Source organism: Rhinatrema bivittatum, chromosome 16 (assembly GCF_901001135.1).
Source record: "Rhinatrema bivittatum chromosome 16, aRhiBiv1.1, whole genome shotgun sequence".
Lineage (NCBI taxonomy): Eukaryota > Metazoa > Chordata > Amphibia > Gymnophiona > Rhinatrematidae > Rhinatrema > Rhinatrema bivittatum.
The window spans coordinates 67,233,352-67,254,900 of NC_042630.1; the positions used below are offsets into that span (position 1 = coordinate 67,233,352).

General features: G+C 46.7%; 1 protein-coding gene across 1 annotated transcript in view; it reads right to left on the minus strand.

The window, feature by feature from the left end:
- LOC115077808 (vomeronasal type-2 receptor 1-like) overlaps positions 1-21,549 on the minus strand; it is a 144,075-nt gene that overhangs the window by 41,740 nt on the left and 80,786 nt on the right. Inside the window, exons 3-4 of the mRNA XM_029580094.1 lie at positions 18,766-19,593; positions 7,676-8,241 (exon numbers count right to left, since the gene is read on the minus strand). Of these exons, the coding sequence (XP_029435954.1) occupies positions 7,676-8,241; positions 18,766-19,593 (1,394 nt within the window). The remainder of the gene's footprint in view (positions 1-7,675; positions 8,242-18,765; positions 19,594-21,549) is intronic.

Below are 21,549 nucleotides of genomic sequence, written 5' to 3' on the forward strand. Positions count from 1 at the left end.
TAAATACTGTCAGATGATTATTATGTTGCCCATATTTCATAGATATAATGCCTTGTGTTCATTCATATTCATCATTTTTTATTTTTTTTCATTTTATTTATTTTTTTCATTTCATTCATTTAATTGATTTTTCTTCAGGCATATCAATTGCATTTGTCATGTTAAATTGTTATTACATTATTCACAGATTTTGAGACATCTGAAGTGTATTTTAAGAATACGACTTTATTTAGAGAAAATCTGCATACAGGTATAAACTCATTCTTTTCTATATTCTAATAATTTAATTGTTTTGCATATATCCTCTGTGGTTACCGCAAAAATATTTATTTAATCAATATAATATTTATTTAATCATTTAATATGTATGTTTAATTATATGTTGTATTTGTTGTTTTAGCCCCTGAGGCAGCCCCAAGTGGGGCGAAACTCGGCCTGAGTCGGGCGTTTGTATCAAACTTGTCTCCACTCAAATAAAGAACAGTTTGGACGTTTCCTGGTGTCTAACCCATTCTTTTTTGCCCACACGGCTTTCTTAGACAACCTACCCTCTTGCTTCATCACTACTTAAGGAAGTTCCTGCCTGCACTTCCTTGTCTTGGCAATCGGGTCGGCACTTTATGTGTACTAGTTTGCCTCTGCATTTCACAGTCTTGTTCCAGCCTCATTCCAGTCTTGTTCCAGCATCCTCCTATTCCAATGTCCTTCTGTTCCAGCATCTGTCTGTCTCCCCAAGTAGTACCTTTCGGACTCTCTGGTACTGACCTCTGCTTGCTTCCTTGACCATTCTGATCGCTGCCTGGATCCTGACCTTTGCCTGCCTTCTTGACCTCGTCTGACCTCTGGAACCTGACCCCTGCTTCGTTGACTACTCTCATACTGATTCCTGGTATCTGACTCCTGCTTTGGCTGACATCCCTCGGACTGATCCTCGGAACCTGACCCCGGCTGCCATTGACCACGCCTCCTTGATTCTGGCTCTGTCCCTTGCCTTGTCATCGCCTACGCTATACTGGCCTTCCTTGATCCTCCAGGCCTGCAGCCAAGTGACCGACCCACTCCCTTGCTACTGGTGGGCACACCTCTACACTTCCTTCTGGGAGACCCTGCGAGGCCCATCTAAGTCCAAGCGGCCCATGTCCCCAAGGACTCCACCTGGGGGGACCGCGGGCTTCCAGTGGTGAAGCTCCTTCTAGCCTCTGTCTCCTCCTGTGCTCTGCCCCCTGGGAGCAGGTGCTCCCTGGGCCCGACCAGGGAGCCATCCTACACTGCTCCAGGACAAGGGTCCACCTCCAAGCGCAACAGGTTGCCAAGGCCATGAACTCGGCGGAGTATCCCGCCTCCAGGGCCCTACCAGGATTGGCCACAGCAATCCAAGAACATCACCGATCTTTGGAATCGCTCGCCTCTTCGGTAGAAATGTTTCTTTCCCAGTTGTGAGGTACAGCTCTGGCCAATCCCGTGGATCTATCAGCCTCTATGCTACCCAGAGCATTCTTGGAGCTCCCACTTGCACGATACAATGGGGACCCATGCCTCTGTCATGGCTTCCTCACCCAGTGCTTCATGCAATTTGCACTGCAACCCTCCTTGTTCCTGAAGGAAACAACTAAAGTGAACTTCATCCTTTCCCGCCTAGAAGGGAAGGCTCTTGCATGGGCTTCTCCATTGTGGGAATGCTCCGATCCCATGCTCTCCAAGTTATCCGAGTTTGTTGCTCTCTTCAAGCAGATCTTTGGAGACCCAGGCCACCAAGCTGTAGCCAGCCATAATCTACTCCACCTCTGTCAATGGTCTAGGACCCTCTCCGAGTACATGGTGGAATTCAGGACTCTGGCTACTGAGCTCAGATGGCAAGAGGATTGTCTGCAAGTCATCTTCCTAGATGGTCTTTCCAGCGCTCTCAAAGATGAACTCCCATGTCTCTAGAGGACCTGATCTCCCTCACTGGGAAAATCGACCATCGACTCCGGAAACGGCACCTAGAAGTAAAGGCTTCTCACTCTCCTATGCCACATCCCACGCATATCGAGAGTCCTCCAGCCAAGACTCCATCACCACCAACTCCTCCTGCTGTAGAACCCATGGAGGTGAACCATGGGTGACTGTCTCCGACCGAACATCTTCGTCGGAGGAAGAAAGGTCTTTGCCTTTACTGTGGCGCCTACGGACATCTTCAGCAGTCTTGTCCGGTCCGTCCAGAAAACTGCAACGCCTGAGCTCGGCGGGGGTCCTGAGCTTGGGCACTACTGTCACCGGCCCCCAACCTCTGCTTCCAGTTACTCCAGGCATTGAGTCCCACTCCTTCGCCACCACTGCCCTTGTCAATACCGGGGCAAGTGGCAGCTTCATCATGGATGACATCATCAAGCTTCTGAACATTCCTCTCCAGCCACTAGACGTGAGCCTTCGTATTGCCTCTATCCATGGAGAACATCTTCCAGGGCTCATCACCCATCGAACAGTGGCTTTTCGTCTTACCATGGGCACTCTCCATGAGGAGGAGATGTCCTTCTATGTGTTAAAATGCTCCATATATCCAGTCATCCTGGGGCTGCCCTGGCTCCAGGCCCATGAACCTCAATTCGATTGGCATTCCCTGCAGTTGGTGCAGTGGGGTTCCAAATGCCAGAAGACATGCCTATGTCAAGAATCTCCAGCAGTAACCGTCTTGAAGTCCACCACTCTATCTGGGTTGCCTTCCCAGTATGCAGAGTTTGAAGATGTCTTCTCAAAGCAGAAGGCGGACACATTATCTCCGCTACGCAAGCTGAATTGTCCCATAGAACCTCTGCCTGGCACGTCACCTCCCAAGAGCAGAAATTATCCCTTGTCTCATCCAGAAACATTAGCCATGTTTATTTATTTATTTATTTTTACACTTTTTTTATACCGGCATTCGTAGGACACATCATGTCGGTTTACAGTCAACTGAGAAAGGAAATTACAATGAACAAGGGAGGGGCTAACTGGGTAATATACAAAATACAAAGGAAGAGAGAGTCAACAGCAGAATTACAACTTTTTGCATTCAAGTTAGGGTTAAGTATGCAAAGGAACTTATATACAAATTAAACGAGGCATGTACACTTGAGAAATTAGCATGTGTGGGCTTAATTACAGTGTGGAGAGGCAATTGCACATATGTATAGTTAAAAGCTAGAAGCTAGAGGGGGGGAGAAAGTAGGGAGGGAGCAGGGGGAGAAGGGCGGGTGGGGTAAAGTGAAAAAGAGGTACAGTAAGGCACGGGTACTTTGAGGGAGGGGTTACTAGGGGGTGAGAGGGGGGATATTGGGGGGCTAGGAGTGCAAGGGAAGGAAGCAGGAGGGGTGTTGGGAAGGGGAGGGGGAGGACAGGGAGGTGGTATAAAGGCTGAGCGTGAGCTAAGGTGGTTCGTAGGACAAAATTAGGATTGAGAGGAGTTGGGGTATGCCTGTCTAAAGAGCCATGTTTTGATTCCTTTTTTGAAGTGGCTCAGGGATGGTTCTAGGCGGAGTTTGACGGGGAGGGAATTCCAAAGGGTGGGGCCCGCAATAGAGAAGGCTCTATCCCTGGTAGTGGTAAGGTGTCCAATTTTAAGTGAAGGGATTTGGAGAGTGCCAGCAAGGGAGTTTCTCGTGGGGCGATTAGCTTGACGGAATTTTGGCATATTTTCAAGCCAGGGTGAATTGTTATTGTATAGAGTGTTATGGAGGATGGTGAGTGTTTTGTACTGGGAACGGAAGGTGATGGGGAGCCAATGGAGGTCCTGGAGTATGGGAGTGATATGGTCTGTTTTTCTGGTGTTTGTTAAGATTCTTGCCATGGTGTTTTGGAGGATTTGGAGGGGTTTAATGGTAGATGCTGGTAGGCCTAAGAGGAGGGAGTTGCAATAGTCGAGTTTGGATAGTATAGTGGTTTGCATCACAGTACGGAAGTCGTGGGCGTGGAGGAGGGGCTTCAGTTTTTTGAGGATTTGAAGTTTATAGAAGCCCCCTTTTAGTAGTGAATTAATGTGGGATTTGAAGCTTAGTTGATTGTCTAGGGAGACTCCTAGATCTCTGACACTGGGAGGTAGTGTGTGAGTTTGTGAGGCGTTTTGAATCATTTGCTGGATTGAATCGATTGGTTGATTTGCTATGATAAGGATTTCTGTTTTAGAGGCGTTGAGTGCTAGGTGGAAATTGGAGAGGAGGGAATTGATGGATGTCAGACAAGATTCCCAGTACTGAAGGGTTTCATTGATGGATTTCTGGATGGGAATGAGTATTTGGACGTTGTCTGCATATAAGAAGAATTTTAGTCCAAGTTTAGAGAGGAGGTGGCATAGTGGGAGTAAGTATATATTGAAAAGGGTGGACGATAGAGAGGAGCCTTGGGGTACGCCTTGTGTAAGGGGAACGTGAGCGGATTCAATATTATCAAGCTTGACTAAGTACTTTCGGTGGTCGAGGTATGAGGAGAACCAAGCTAGGGCTGTGTTTGAGATTCCTATCTCTGCTAAGCGTGATATTAGGATTTGATGGTTCACGGTATCAAAGGCGGCTGAAATATCAAGAAGGGCAAGTATGTATGATTGGCTGTGGTCCATGCCTTTGAGGATGGTATCCGTTATAGCAAGTAGAAGTTTTTCGGTACTTCGATCTTTACGAAAACCATATTGTGCGGGATGAAGAATATTATTTTCTTCTAAGAAGTCGGTGAGTCGTGTGTTAACCACTTTCTCCATGATTTTAGATAAGAAAGGGAGGTTGGATATGGGCCTGTAGTTTGCAGGGTCATTGTGGTCGAGGGTGGGTTTTTTTAGTAGAGGCTTCACGATGGCAAGTTTAAGTGGGTCGGGGACTTTCCCAGATGTGATGGAGCAGTTGAAGTCTGAGTATATTAAAGATAACTTAGAAAAGGGGTTCATTAGACCCTCCGACTCTCCCGCCGGAGCGGACTTTTTCTTCATTAAGAAAAAGGACGGCGGATTACGCCCTTGTATTGATTACAGAGGGCTCAACACCATAACCCAAAAGGACCGATATCCATTGCCCCTTATCAGTGAGCTGTTTGACCGCCTCCAAGGGGCTCAGATATTTACCAAGTTGTATCTGAGGGGTGCGTACAATCTGGTATGCATCCAACTGGAAGATATTTGGAAGATTGCATTCTACACGAGGGATGGTCACTATGAATACACCATGATGTCCTTTGGTCTCTGTAATGCCCCAACGGTCTTTCAATGCTTCATGAATGAAATCCTCCGAGACCTTTTGTATTCCTTCGTAGTCGTGTACTTAGACGACATCTTCATCTTTTCTAAGGACCTTGAATCCCTCCGAGATCATGTTAAGATTGTACTTCAAAGCCTAATAGAGAACCATCTCTATGCCAAATTGCCTCTTTGAGTGAAACTGTCTACCCTTCCTAGGGTACATCATATCCGATCGAGGATTCTCCATGGATCCAGAGAAACTCCAGGGTATCCGAGACTGGCCTCAGCCAGTTGGCCTTTGGGTCTTACAACACTTCCTTGGTTTTGCTATTACAGAAGCTTCATTGCCAATTACTCTACTCTAGCTGCTCCACTCACCGCCATGATCAAGAAAGGGGCTAACACCCGTGTGTGGACTCCCAAAGCACAAGCTGCCTTTCAGATGCTAAAAGAAGCATTCTGCTCTGGCCTTTGTTCACAACACCGAGACCCTAGATGCCCATTCGTCACAGAAGTCGATGCCTCTGCAATTGGAGCTGGGGCGGTCTTAAGCCAGTTTTCTCCAAAGGGTAAACTGATACCCTGTTCATTCGACTCACACAAGTTCTCTCCCAGAGAACAGAACTACACCGTTCTTCAGCACCTCAAAGAAGCTCAAATCTTGAACCCTAGACAAGCCCAATGGGCACTATTCTTCGAGCGGTTCAATTTTGAACTGCGTTATGGCCCGGCTTCCAAGAACCTCAATGCTGATGCACTATCAAGATCCTTCAAACCAGAGGATGTTCCTGATGTTCCCAGGCACATCATAGACCCTGCTTACGTATCTCTTTCCATGACCACTATAGTGGTAGATCACAACACTCCCGGTATCAGGGATAGGGCACTGCATGCAGGAAGATCACAACACTCCCAGTATCAGGGATAGGGCACTGTATGCAGGAAGATCACAACACTCCCAGTATCAGGGATAGGGCACTGTGTGCAGGAAGATCACAACACTCCCGGTATTAGGGATAGGGCACTGCGTGCAGGAAGATCACAACACTCCCAGTATCAGGGATAGGGCACTGCATGCAGGAAGATCACAACACTCCTGGTATCAGGGATAGGGCACTGCATGCAGGAAGATCACAACACTCCCAGTATCAGGGATAGGGCACTGTGTGCAGGAAGATCACAACACTCCCGGTATCAGGGATAGGGCACTGCATGCAGGAGGATCACAACACTCCCGGTATCAGGGATAGGGCACTGTGTGCAGGATGATCACAACATGCCTGGTATCAGGGATAGGGCACTGTGTGCAGGAAGATCACAACACTCCCGGTATCAGGGATAGGGCATTACAAGGTAGAAGATCACAGCTCTCGAGATCCTGCACAGGGCAGTGCAGAGAGGAAGATCACAACACTCCCGGTATCAGGGATAGGGCACTGCATGCAGGATGATCACAACATGCCTGGTATCAGGGATAGGGCACTGTGTGCAGGAAGATCACAACACTCCCTGTATCAGGGATAGGGCAGTGCGTGCAGGAAGATCACAACACTCCCGGTATCAGGGATAGGGCACTGCATGCAGGAAGATCACAACACCCCCGGTAACAGGGATAGGGCACTGCGTGCAGGAAGATCACAACACCCCTGGTATCAGGGATAGGGCATTGCGTGCAGGAAGATCACAACACTCCCAGTATCAGGGATAGGCACAAGTTCTAGTCACATTGACTGATCACATTACTTTTTTTGTCAAGCTCCCAACCATTTCCATTTCCCATCCCCCATATATTAAACCATCACGTCAGTGGGAACCTTGGTAACATGAATAAATAAGAGGGCAGCCAATAGGAATACATATTCATTCCTAAACTGACCTTAACTGACTTGAAAAGTGTCAAATTGTATCATTTTCTGTTAGTGCGCACTAACCAAAAAAATGATTTTTCACGATAAATCGGGGAAATTTCTATTGTATCACACTCTTTACTGATTAATGACGATTTAAACCGTATCGGGACGATAATCTAAATAGTTGAAAAACGATTCACATCCCTATTAGAAACTCTTTTCTCCGTAGCTGAGTATGTAGAGCAAGATCAGGGAAAATCTTAACCAGTTTATCATGAAACAGAATGGGATACTTTGAAAAATATTTCTTCATGACGTTATTCAGGTCTAAGTAACTTATAAAGGAAACTAATAATGTGCCCCAGTCAATTACTTGATCAGAATTTTCTAAAAACTCAGTTAGGTTTCCCTGAAATGGTAAATCTTGCGTATTTAAATTAGATACTCTTTTTGGCAAGAAATAACAAACGTTAATATTTGGAAAATCAGTTTCTTCGAAGCCTAAGACTTCTTTAAGAAACTTTTGAAAAGTACTCAAAGGTACTTCCCCCACAACTCTAGGGAAGTTTATAATACGCAAATTTAAACGTTTAGAGTTATTCTCAAAAGTCTCTATACGCCGTGCTAACAAGGCTCTGTCTTTTGCCAAGGCAGCATGAAATTCCAGGTTTTCACCTCTTTCTCTTCAAGCACTTTGATTCTCTCTTCTGTATTTTTGATAGATTTCTGAACTAACAGGATATCTTGTTGATTTTTCCCACCATTATAGTCCATCTTTGTCTCAAGCCTTTTTATATTTGTGGCCATTTCGGCCATTAAGTCCCACATAGATTCTAGCGTGACCACGGCAGGCCGGATGGGAATGTCCACGGACTCACCGCCAGCAGCTTGTTCCATTCCTCCGGTCGCATTATCACTCAGAGCCAGGTCTCTCTCCCCTTCCTCTGCACTCTGGTCTGCTGTCTCCGCGATTGGATCTCCTGCTCCTGCTCCCTTTGCTCGGGTCAGTGTCCCTGACCCAGAAGATGTAATCCCTTCGGCAGTGTTTCCAGGGCATTCCTCTCCCGTCCTTTGTGCCGGAGGTGGTCTGAGATTGGGACTCAGGGAGGCCTCCTCAGTAGATTTGGGCTGTCTTCCCACACGACCCGATTCATCTGGATCCTTGGCTCCTGGACTTAATGCAGGTGAGGACAAGTAGCGGAAGATCTCCTGCTGAATTGGTGAGTGTAAGGGTAGAGAGGGATATACTCTCACCTTACCCTTGCGTTTAAATGGCATTATTTTAAAGGAAAAAAAGTCAATTTCCAAGACTTGCAGGAGAGCAAACGTCCATAGCCTCGTCTATGCCACCATCTTGCCTCCGCGGGTCATGTTCTTATGTTCTTATGTCCCGATGATACATTTATCCAGTCAATATTGGGGTAATTGAAGTCTCCCATTATTACTGCAGTACCAATTTGGTTAGCTTCCCTAATTTCTCTTAGCATTTCACTGTCAGTCTCACCAAATTGACCAGGTGCACGGTAGTGTACTCCTATCACTATAGCCTTCCCCGACACACATGGGATTTCTACCCATAAAGATTCAATTGTGCATTTAGTCTCATGCAGGATGTTTATCCTGTTCGACTCTATGCCATTCACAGTGGCATTTCACCCACGCGGCTCATTACGCCACCGACTCCGTCCCAGCATGCGATCCACTAGGTGCATGTGCACACCTCTCACTCCTTCTTAAAGGGACCATGGCAGGAAACCTTGGCCTGGCCCCTGAAGATGACATCATAGCACTTCCCTATTTAAGCCCGGCTCAGTTTCCTGCACTTTGCCTTGGCAACAGGTCTTACTCGCTCCGAGTGCATTGTTGCTGTGTTCCTGATACTGAGCTCCAGCTTGTATTCCTGATCCAGGGTTCCTGTTTGTGTTCCTGATCCTGAGTTCCTGCTTGTGTTCCTGATCCTGTGATCCAACTTGCCTTCTTACCTCCTGGTCTCATCTTCCTGTTCCCGTGCTCCAGCCCCAGTTCCTCTCCTGCTCCTCTGCCTAACTTCCTGGTTTTGACCCCGGCTTGGCTTCTGTCTTTGCTCCTTCACTGCCTGTCCTGACCTCTGGCTTGTCTCACCGTACTGCCTGTTCGCTGCCTGCCCTGACTCCTGGTCTGCTCTTGGCTTCTTCTGTCTTCTGCCAGCCTTGACCCAGACCTCCTGATGCCGTTTCACCATCTTCTTGGACTTCTTGACGTGAGAAGACCCGCACCTAGGTCCTGCCAGCCTCGGCACCCAAGGGATCAACCTGAGGGGAACATGGGCTGGTAAAGGTGAAGCTCCAGTTGAGTCTTCTCTACCAATACTACCTCCTGGTGATAAGGACCACTGGGGGTCATCCCTCGATGGAGGTTTTAAGCCTCGCCCCGGTTCAAGGTCCACATACTCATGCCAAAGCCATGGGCCGGCGGACCTGAGCAGCCTCCAAGCCATCCCTGGATTGGCTCAATTACTCCAGCAACAGCAACAGCAACAATGCCTGGACATCCTGGTAGCCATGGTAGAGCGTCTGGCCAACAGACTGAACTCTGCACCGATGCCCAGTGTCTCTCCACTGGTGCCCGCAGTAGCACCAGCTCCTGCTGTTTCTCTCCATCTTCCAACACCTCCCTACTACACTAGAGACCCGAAGCAGTGCCACGGTTTCCTGAACCATTGCTTTATGCACTTTTCCTTGCAACCAGCACAGTTTACCAGCAACAAGGTCAAGACCACCTTTGTCACTGCTCAATGGCAAGACCCTGGCTTGGGCCTCTCCCTTATGGGAATGCAGGGACTCCTTCCTTGCAGACCTTCCTCGCTTCTTTCAGACCTTTAAACAGGTTTTTGGTGAACCCAGCCGGGAGTCTGCAGCCATCTCAGACCTCCTCCACCTCCGTCAGGGGTCCTGCTCCTTGATGGACTATGCCGTAGAGTTCTGCACCCTGGCATCGGAGCTAGGCTGAGGCGAGGACATCCTTCTTAGCATTTTCCTAGAGGGCCTGGCTTCCAGAATCAAGGATGAACTAGCCGCCCGGGAAATGCCAGAGGACCTGGAGGCCCTCATTGACCTGATTAGGTGAATCAACTGCGCTGACAACAGCGCCTCTGTGAACTGAAGCCAGGGCACAGGGCTATACCCCTGGCACCATCATTCTCTTGACCCCTGGCTCCACCATTGTCCCCTGAACTGGCACCTACTTGATGAGAGGAACCCATGCAGGTTGGATGGAGTCATCTCACGTCGGAAGAAAGGCAATGGCATAGGACCCTAGGGCTCTGTCTCTATTGTGCCGGTAAGGGCCACATGCTGGCCCAGTATCCCGAGAGGCTGGGAAACTCCAGAGCTTAAGAGTCACGGGAGAGATGACCCTTAGCTGTGTAAACCCTGCTCCCCAATGCACATCTCCAGTAACTCTCATTTACCCCGACGGCTCCTTTCCTACGCTGGCCTTCATTGACTCTGGGGCCGGAGGGAACGTTATCCTGTCGGACCTTGTCAAGCAACTAAAGCTCCCCACCATGCCCAGGACACCACCACTGGTGATTTCTTCTATTTGAGGAGAACTGTTACCAGGTCAAGTCACCCACGACACCACCCCAGTGAGATTCCGCACTGGGATTTTACATGAAGAAGAGATATCGTTCTTTGTATTGGAAAAGGCCTTTAATCCAGTGGTACTGGGGCTCCCGTGGTTCCAGAAATACTCTCCCTGTATTGATTGGGAAACAGTACAGCTTGCTTCCTGGGGACCCAATTGCTACCCTTCCTGTCTCCGCGGCTTACCCCGACCTAGACTCCTGTTTGCCACAACCTCGCCGGTCCTGCCAGCCCAGTACACTGATTTTGCAGACATGTTCTCTAAGGAGAAGGTGGAGTCATTCCCCGAGCACTGTCCATTTGACTGCACTGTAGACCTCCTTCCAGTCACCATGCCCTCCTGGGGCAGGGTGTATCCACTGTCTTTCCCTGAGATTCAGGCTATGTCGCAGTATATTCGCGAGAACCTGGATAGAAGCTTCATCCACCCTTTCACCTCAGCGGAAGCTGCCGGGTTCTTCTTTGTGGCAATGAAGGATGGCACTTTGAGACCTTGCATTGATTATAGAGACCTAAATGCCATCACCCGCAGAGACATATCCACTTCCTCTTATCCCTGAACTGCTGGACCGCTACCAGGGGGTGAATATTTTCACCAAATTGGACTTCTGCGGGGCCTACAATCTGGTCAACATCAAACCTGGGGATGAATGGAAGGGCACCTTCAACATGCAAGATGGCCACTATGAATATTTGGTGATGCCATTCAGCCTATGCAACACCCTGGCGGTTTTCCAAAACCTCATGAATGAGGTTTTTCACGACATGCTACACACCAATGTTATAGTCTGCCTGGACGATGACCTGATTTACTCAAAGGACCTGCACACTCACTGCCTGGAGGTTTGACGTATCCTGTAATGCCTGCGGGAACAACGGCTCTTTGCCAAATTAGATAAATGCCTCTTTGAACAAGAGTCTCTCCCCTTCCTGGGCTTCTTAGTCTCTACCACAGGATTCCATATGGACCCAGAGAAGGTCTTCAGTATTCGGGACTGGCCCCAGCCATTGGGGATCCAGGCCCTCCAGCGCTCCCTTGGCTTCGCCAACTTCTATAGACATTTTATTCTCCACTAATTCCACCTAGTGGCACCTCTCACTGTTCTCATGAAAAAGGGGGCCAATGCTACACTGGCCACCTGAGGCACTCATAGCCTTCGAAGAATTGAAGTGGACCTTCCTCCATGAGACCTGTCTCCGACATCCAGACCCCTCACATTCATTTGTTGTAGAGGTGGACGCTTCTGACATAGTGGTAGGGGCGTCCTCAGTCAACACTCCAGCAAAGGAGCCTTGTAACCTTGTTCCTACTTCTCTCGCAAGTTTACGCCGGTAGAGAAGAACTACAGCATTGGGGACATGGAGCTTCTGGCTATCAAGATGGGATTCGAGGAATGGCAACAATGGCTTGAGGGAGCACAGCAGCCCATCACGGTTTATACCGATCATAAAAACCTGGAGTACCTCAACCAAGCCCAATGCCTTAAACTCCGCCACACCTGCTGGTCACTGTTCTTCAGCCGCTTTAACTTCGTTCTTCGATACTAACCAGTTTCCAAGAATGCCAGGGCCGACGCACTCTCCAGGGCCTTCGAGACGGAGGATATGCCTATCGCACCCCAGTACATTCTGGATCCTGCAAAAGTACTTCTGACCACTACCCAAGAAGTTCCCTTAGGGAAGATGGTGGTCCCCCTCCGCCTTCGCTGGAAGTTTCTGGTGTGGGTGCACGATTCTCTCACTGGCACGACTCAGTCAACCCATGGGCACACGACTCAGTCAACACAGCAGGGCTCGAATGCTGGAACTTCTGCACCAGTATTACTGATGGCCACAGATGTAGCATGATATCCGGGCCTACATCTACTTCTGCCCGACCTGCGCCCAGCAGAAACCCCTACCTTGGCGCCCCCTGGGGGCCCCTACAAGCCCTTCCTGTACCCAAGGAACCATGGAACCACAAGTCAACGGATTTCATCTAATGGAAACCAAGTCATCTGGGTGGTCATCGACAGGTTTTCCAAGATGCACAATTTTACTGCCCTTCCCAAGCTACCCTCGGAGCCCGAGCTAGCTCAGCTGTTCACTCAGCACATTTTTTGTCTCCACGGACTGCCCCAACACATAGCATCTGACTGAGGAACCCAGTTCAAAGCTAGGTACTAGCGCTCTTTTTGTATGAAGTTTGGGGTACAACTGGACTTCAGCGTACCACCCCCAAAGCAATGGGCAAGCCGAATGCACCAACCGAACCCTGAAGACTTTCCTCTGCTCATTTGTCAGTGATGATTGGGCCACTCTGCTACCCTGGGTGGAGTTCTCCCACAAACTGCACACCTATTCAGCGACCGGGTGCTTCACCATTTCAACTGGTCTTTGGGCGACAACCGGTTCCACCGCATTTGGCCCAGGCTCTTCCTTCAGTGGTCCGGGGTGGCCTGGCTCCGAATTCTGTCATGGCATCTCGCCCATGCGGCTCAGGATGCCACCGACTCCATCCCAGTGTGCGCTCCACTAGGCGCACACGTGCGCCTCTCGCTCCTTCTTAAAGGGGCCGCGGTGGGAAACCTTGGCCTGGCCCCTGAAGTTGATGTCACAGCACTTACCTAATTAAGCCCAGCTCAGTTTCCTGCATTTCACCTTGGCAACAGGTCTTACTCGCTCCGAGTGCATTGTTGCTGCATTCCTGATCCTGAGCTCCAGCTTGCATTCCTGATCCTTTGTTCCTGTATGTGTTCCTGATCCTGAGTTCCTGCTTGTGTTCCTGATCCTGCATTCCAGCTTGTATTACTGATCCTATCTTCCAGCTTGCCTTCCTGCCTCCTGGTCTCATCCTCCTGTTCCTGTGCTGTGGCCCCAATTCCTCTCTTGCTCCTCATATTGACTTCCTGGTTTTGACACCGACTTGGCTTTCTGTCTTTGCTCCTCTACTGCCTGTCCTGACCTCTGTCCTGTCTCATCGTGCTGCCATCCACTGCCTGTCCTGACCTCTAGCCTGTCTCACTGCATTAACTGTTTGCTGTTTGCCCTGACTCCCGGTCTGCCCTTGGCTTCTTCTGTCTTCTGCCAGCCTCAACCCGGACCTCCTGACACCGCCTTACCATCTTCTTGGACTCCTCAATGTGAGAAGACCCGCTGGTCCTGGCACCAAAGGGCTCAACCTGAGGGGAACGTGGGCTGGTAAATGTGAAGCTCCATGTGGGTCTTCCCCACCAGTACCACCTCCTGGCAATGAGGATCACTGGAGGACATATCTCAGTGGTGGTTCCAAGCCTCGTCCCAGTTCAAGGGTCCACATACTCAACACCACAGGGCCATAAGGTGTCTAAATGGAGCTCTTCTGACTCAATACAAGAGTCCTTAATGTCTAATGGAAAGGCTACGCTCTTAGTGCACTCTAAGGGATTGGGCATGCTAATGACTGCTGCCTATTGGTCAAAAGGTGGAACAAGGTATGATGGTGCAGAGGTCCAAGAGGTACCCAGGGAGACTGGAACTGGTCTTTCTGATCTGGAACCAAGTGGCAGCTGATAAGAGAGGCAATTTCGCAGATTAAAGTGAGAACAGCAGCAATGACGCAGCATATGAAATTGATGAGGAGACAATCTGTAATTGAACCTTCTCCCCATTCACCTCTCATCTCTTTGTTTACTCTCCCATTATTGTATGCCCGTTATTTAAGAAACAGACATTGTTTTATATATATATATATATAGGAGTACAGCTGGATTTATATATATATATATATATATATATATATATATGGGGTTTTTTTTTCTCATGAATGAATCACTTTAAGGGGAAAGCAACCAAAGAAAGTAGTGGAGTAGAGAAGGAAGTGGGCTGTTTGCTTAAAAGACAAATAGTAAATGAATGGAATGAGAGAGAAGCTTCTATCTTCCTCTAAATCTCACCTGCCCTTCCCTCAGCATTCCAGTGGCCAGCCAATGGGGTTCAGTGCTAATGCTGCATTACAAGCCACATAGCATGTTAGAAACCAGATCCAAAAATCACTGACTTTTGAAACATTGCTTGAAACACCTTGTTGTTCTTTTTACAAACCACAAATGATTGAAAGGTTCTCGCGGCTTTAACTTTTACAGTAAAGCACGCCAATAGGCTTGCTGTTGCGGTTTTAAAATTTAAAATTTGAATTGAATTGGAGTACAGCTGGATTATAATTGTTAATTCAATCCTTTTGTTATTTTTGGATTCTATACCCTCCCATACATAAAGTGCCACTCCCCCAACAAGTTGATCCTCACTTTCATTGCGATATAATTTGTACCCTGATATAGCACTGTCCCATTGGTTATCCTCCTTCCATCAGGTCTCCGTGATGCCAGTTATGTCAATCTCATCATTTGCTGCTATACACTCTAACTCTCCCATCTTACTTCTTAGACTTCTGGCATTGGCATACAAACATTTCAAAGTGTGTTTTTTATTTGTATTAACAACCTAATTTTCAGTTCATAGGGGTAATTTGGAAATCTTTAGCTCAGGTGATTTTTTTAAATATAGCCACATGGACTACATTTGCTTTTATTGGACCCTCTCTGTTGGGATGCCCTAACTCTCCTGTTTCATTAGTATCCTTCAAGGATACATTCCTCTGAACCATGCACTGCTGAGTGACTGTCGGCTTTCCCCCTTGTTCTAGTTTAAAAGCTGCTCTATCTCTTTTTTAAAAGTGCCAGCAGCTTGATTCCTCTCTCGTTAAGGTGGAGCCCGTCCTTTCGGAAAAGTCTCCTCCCCCTTCTGCAAAAGTTTCCCCAGTTCCTTACAAAACTGAATCCCTCTTCCTTGCACCATCGTGTCATTCATGCATTGAGACCCAGGAGCACTGCCTGCCTCTGGTGACCTGCGCGTGGAACAGGAAGCATAAGAACATAAGAACATGCCATACTGGGTCAGACCAAGGGTCCATCAAGCCCAGCATCCTGTTTCCAACAGTGGCCAATCCAGGCCATAAGAACCTGGCAAGTACCCAAAAACTAAGTCTATTCCATGTTACCATTGCTAATGGCAGTGGCTATTCTCTAAGTGAACTTAATAGCAGGTAATGGACTTCTCCTCCAAGAACTTATCCAATCCTTTTTTAAACACAGCTATACTAACTGCACTAACCACATCCTCTGGCAACAAATTCCAGAGTTTAATTGTGCGCTGAGTAAAAAAGAACTTTCTCCGATTAGTTTTAAATGTGCCCCATGCTAACTTCATGGAGTACCCCCTAGTCTTTCTACTATCCGAAAGAGTAAATAACCGATTCACATCTACCCGTTCTAGACCTCTCATGATTTTAAACACCTCTATCATATCCCCCCTCAGTCGTCTCTTCTCCAAGCTGAAAAGTCCTAACCTCTTTAGTCTTTCCTCATAGGGGAGCTGTTCCATTCCCCTTATCATTTTGGTAGCCCTTCTCTGTACCTTCTCCATCGCAATTATATCTTTTTTTAGATGCAGCAACCAGAATTGTACACAGTATTCAAGGTGCGGTCTCACCATGGAGCGATACAGAGGCATTATGACATTTTCTGTTTTATTCACCATTCCCTTTCTAATAATTCCCAACATTCTGTTTGCTTTTTTGACTGCCGCAGCACACTGTACCGACGATTTCAATGTGTTATCCACTATGACACCTAGATCTCTTTCTTGGGTTGTAACACCTAATATGGAACCCAACATTGTATAATTATAGCATGGGTTATTTTTCCCTATATGCATCACCTTGCACTTATCCACATTAAATTTCACATACTGCCATACTGGGTCAGACCAAGGGTCCATCAAGCCCAGCATCCTGTTTCCAACAGTGGGCAATCCAGGCCATAAGAACCTGGCAAGTACCCAAAAACTCAGTCTATTCCATGTTACCATTGTTAATGGCAGTGGCTATTCTCTAAGTGAACTTAATAGCAGATAATGGACTTCTCCAAGAACTTATCCAATCCTTTTTTAACCACAGCTATACTAACTGCACTAATAATAATTGTATATTTGTTTAATTGTTCAATCTGTTTGATGTAATTTTCTGTTCCTTGTTCTGTGTAAACCGAAGTGGTATGCACTAGTGCATGAACTCCGGTATATAAAAGCCTTTAAATAATAAATAAATAAATAAATAACCACATCCTCTGGCAACAAATTCCAAAGTTTAATTGTGCATTGATTAAAAAAGAACTTTCTCCACATTAAATTTCATTTGCCATTTGGATGCCCAATTTTCCAGTCTCACAAGGTCTTCCTGCAATTTATTACAATCTTCTTGTGATTTAACTACTCTGAACAATTTTGTGTCATCTGCAAATTTGATTATCTCACTCATCGAGGTTCTTTCCAGATCATTTATAAATATATTGAAAAGTAAGGGTTCCAATACAGATCCCTGAGGCACTCCACTGTCCACTCCCTTCTACTGAGAAAATTGTCCATTTAATCCTACTCTCTGTTTCCTGTCTTTTAGCCAGTTTGTAATCCATGAAAGGACATTGCCACCTATGCCATGACTTTTTACTTTTCCTAGAAGACTCTCATGAGGAACTTTGTCAAACGCCTTCTGAAAATCCAAGTATACTATATCTACCGGTTCACCTTTAGCCACATGTTTATTAACGCCTTCAAAAAAGTGAAGCAGATTTGTGAGGCAAGACTTGCCCTGGGTAAAGCCATGCTGACTTTGTTCCATTAAACCATGTCTTTCTTCATCGGATGATGTACGAGGAGAGATTGAAGAATCTAAATATGTACACCCTGGAGGAAAGGAGGAGCAGGGGTGATATGATTCAGACTTTCAGATAATTGAAAAACTTTAATGATCCAAAGACAACGACAAACCTTTTCCGTAGGAAAAAAATCAGCAGAACCAGAGGTCACGAGCTGAGGCTCCGGGGAGGAAGACTAAGAACCAATGTTAGGAAGTATTTCTTCACGGAAAGGGTGGTGGATACCTGGAATGCCCTTCCGGAGGAAGTGGTGAAGTCTAAAACTGTGAAGGACTTCAAAGGGGCGTGGGATAAACACTGTGGATCCATCAAGTCTAGTGGGCATAAATAGAGAGGAGGCAGCAAACACTGCACGGAGTGGCAGTAGCCACTGAGGCATTCACGGAGCGAGATGCCAGGGGCCAGTAGTAGGTGTTCCACTTTCATGCAACAAAACACTGCACGGAGCGGCAGTAGCCACAGAGGCATTCACGGAGCGGGATGCCAGTGGCCAGTGATTGGCCACTGGCATCCCGCTCCGTGAATGCCTCTGTGGCTACTGCCACTCCGTGCAGTGTTTGCTGCCTCCTCTCTATTTATGCCCACTAGACTTGATGGATCCACAGTGTTTATCCCACGCCCCTTTGAAGTCCTTCACAGTTTTAGACTTCACCACTTCCTCCGGAAGGGCATTCCAGGTATCCACCATCTCAAAAAAATAAAAACAAACAAACAAGCAAACAAAACAGGGGTGGGTAAGGGGCAGGGGTGTGGCCTGCTGGTTGCGGCGGTTGCTACCCCTGATTGAGCTGGATGTTCACTAGGATGGCGCTGCTCTCTGCATTGGAGGAGGGGTGGAAGGGAATTGGGGCCGGAGGGTGCTGGAAGCCAATAGAGACGGGTGGGAGGGAGAAAAAAAGGGGGGGGGGGGAATGGATAAACTGCGTAGCTTGCTGGGCAGACTGGATGGGCCGTTGGTCTTCTTCTGCCGTCACTTCTATGTTTCTATGTTTCTATATATGGTGTGTGATTTTGATGTTTAGAACACTTTCCACTATTTTTCCTCTCAGTGTTCAGAGAATGCCATCCAAGAGGTTCTGGATTTCAGCTTTCTACCTAAAATCCTAAATTTAGCTTCCAGAATCTCTCTGTCACATTTTCCTTTGTTTGTGCTCACATGTACCACGACAGCCGGCTCCTCCCCAGCACTGTCTATAATCCTATCTACTGACAACTGCTGGGCACCCCTGGTGGAAAGAAAGGGCTAATTGTCTGTGATCTATTTTACTCTCTCTCTTCTTTACCAATGTATATCTCCCTCATTTAACTACATTGCACAAAATGAATATTACAGTAAAGAAACAAATGCATTCTACTTAAAAGAATCAATCAGGAGGGTTTACCTGCCATGGTTGAAATTCCAGTTTTAGATTCCCCCCATATTGAGACTTCATTGTGTACATGTTGTGCAAAGCATGAGCCAGTGCATAGACTGCGGTGTAAAGACTGTAAGTGAACTGAAAATTATTCACATCAAATAGCTGAGATGGAAGGTTAGACAGAGTCTCCTGCCCTGTGCAGTTGAGTAAACGTGAATTTTCACTCCCATTCGGAAGCTCACACCAGAAAGCAGCCCTCCACAGAGGTCGCAGAAAAGAGAGGTCTGGAAATGAGGCTGGATGGAGATTATAGAGGAAATCCTTGAATCCTGGAATCTTTCCTTTAGGAATGGCAAATGCTAGAGAGCCATTGAATGTGCTACATGATGAGCCGGTGTCACTGGATGGGAAATCTATGTTAGCAAGGGAAGATGAGGCAGCAGAGATGATCCACACTTTGTCATCAGTCATTCTCCACCATGCCATGCAGAACTGCACCACCATGTAACTGTTAGTACTGTAGAGGATAATAACCTTAGCTAATGACTTGTCGATCATGTCAGTAATCTTTTTATATTTTGCATACTGCTCAACCTTAAAATCATAGGAAAATTGTATCTTTTCCAGAAAAGCCACACAGCTGCCGCTCCTGATAATCTCGCTCTTCAGTTCCTCACTGCCCTTCTGATCACTGTCATCATCTGAAGTGAGAATCCCCACCCAGGTCCAGCGGAAGAGGTTCAGGAGCTGAATCAGGCCCTGGTACTGAGATTGATCCTGTGGGACCGTGCGATAAAAGAATGGGAAGTCAACCCGGTCATTGAAGAGAGCATCCATAGATCCATAACTGATCTGTGATTAAAACAAAAAATATATAAGCCAGGGACAAACAGAAGTGTGAATCTTTGTTTCTTCTCTTGTTTAACTCTTACGTCAAGCAGTTTCTATGCTGCATATAATTCTGTGCTTGGAACATGCAGACACACTAATTAAACCAGTCACACACACAAGGAATCCACTGGGACTATTGCTTTGCTTCATTTTACTATTAGACAACTTGGAAGCCCAGAGTGGTAAAACCAAGACATGACAATGCTTGTACCATAAGGAGGCCAATAACCCAAAGGCTACTCAAAGCTCTATTAAGATAGTCCAATGGAAAGGTATCCATGCATGAAACAGGATAAAACAAGGACTGCCTCAGCCTGCCCTAAATTAAAAGGAAAGAACTGGTAACAATGTCTTCAGTTCTTCCACGATTTTGAGTTTTGAGTTTTTGAGTCTTTGAGTCACATCTTTGAATATGGAATGGATTATCACTTAATGACAATTTTATGAAAGACTGACATATCATTACATTGGGTGGGGAATTTCACCAGAAAAAATCAATTGATAAATTTCCAAGTTTGATGCCTCACAAAAATATTGATAATAAATGTTTATGTTTCATACATTCTGTGTAATTGTACATTCACATTTGCAACAATATTAAGTTGTTCCAGGTTATTGCTAAGAAATTTTCTGAGCAAAAATCAAAACAATCAGGGTATAATATTCAGTCACTGGCTGGATTGCAAAGTTAATCTGATAAACTTACTTTGGAGGGCTATTCAGGAGTGCAGCAGCACAATTGAATAAAGCCAGTATCTTAAAAATATTAAGATGGACTTATTAAAATCCACTGCTAATTCCTGTGATAGGCATCATGGAATCCATTGACCTTGGAGGGGCAATGCTCCATAAGGAGGCCAATAGCTGTGCAACTAGCTGTGTGCAATTTTTTTCCTCTGAGGAACAGTTTTTAAAACCAACAATTTTTGAGTGCTAGAATTAGCATTGCATTTCTGTATATAGCCCAAAGAAAAAATGTACATGAATAACAATGTAAAATCTGTGAGTGATGTTCTAAAATGTATGAGCAATTCATTCATGCACTCAGCTTAGAGGGAACTATGCTGCCAGGTACTTGTGACCTGGATTGGCCACTGTTAGAAACAAGACATAGGGCTTGATGGACCTTAGGTCTGACCAGGATGGCAAATCATATGTTCTTAACTTTAGGATTGCTCTTTGGCATGACCAGAGTTAGCTGTATGTTATCTAGAGATGTGAATCGTGTCATCGATCATCTTAACGATCGATTTCGGCTGGGAGGGGGAGGGAATCGTATTGTCGCCGTTTGGGTTTTTAAAATATCGTGAAAATCGTTAAATCGTGAACCGGCACACTAAAACACCCTAAAACCCACCCCGACCCTTTAAAATAAATCCCCCACCCTCCTGAACCCCTCCAAAATGCCTTAAATTACCTGGGGGTCCAGCGGGGGTCCGGAACGACCTCCTGCAATCGAATCGTGTTCTCTTCAGCCGGCGCCATTTTGCACCGCCATTTTGCAAAATGGTGGCGCGAAATGGTGCCGGCCGTAGACAACACGATTCGACTGCAGGAGGTCGTTCCGGACCTCCTCTGGACTTTTGGCAAGTCTTGTGGGGGTCAGGAGGCCCCTCCAAGCTGGCCAAAAGTCCCTGGGGGTCCAGCGGGGGTCCGGGAGCGATCTCCTGCCGCAAATCTTGCTTGGAAGACTTGGAAGCTTGGAAGACTTGGAAGACTTGGAAGCTTGGAAGCTTGGAAGACCGTCAACCACGCCCTTCTTCTAAAACAGCTGGCAAACATTGGTTTAACAGGTGCCACACTAAACTGGTTCAAAACATTTCTAGAAAACAGAGGATACAGAGTCAAAATTCATAATAAAGAATCCCAATACCACCCTTCTAATAGAGGAGTGCCGCAAGGATCATCACTTTCACC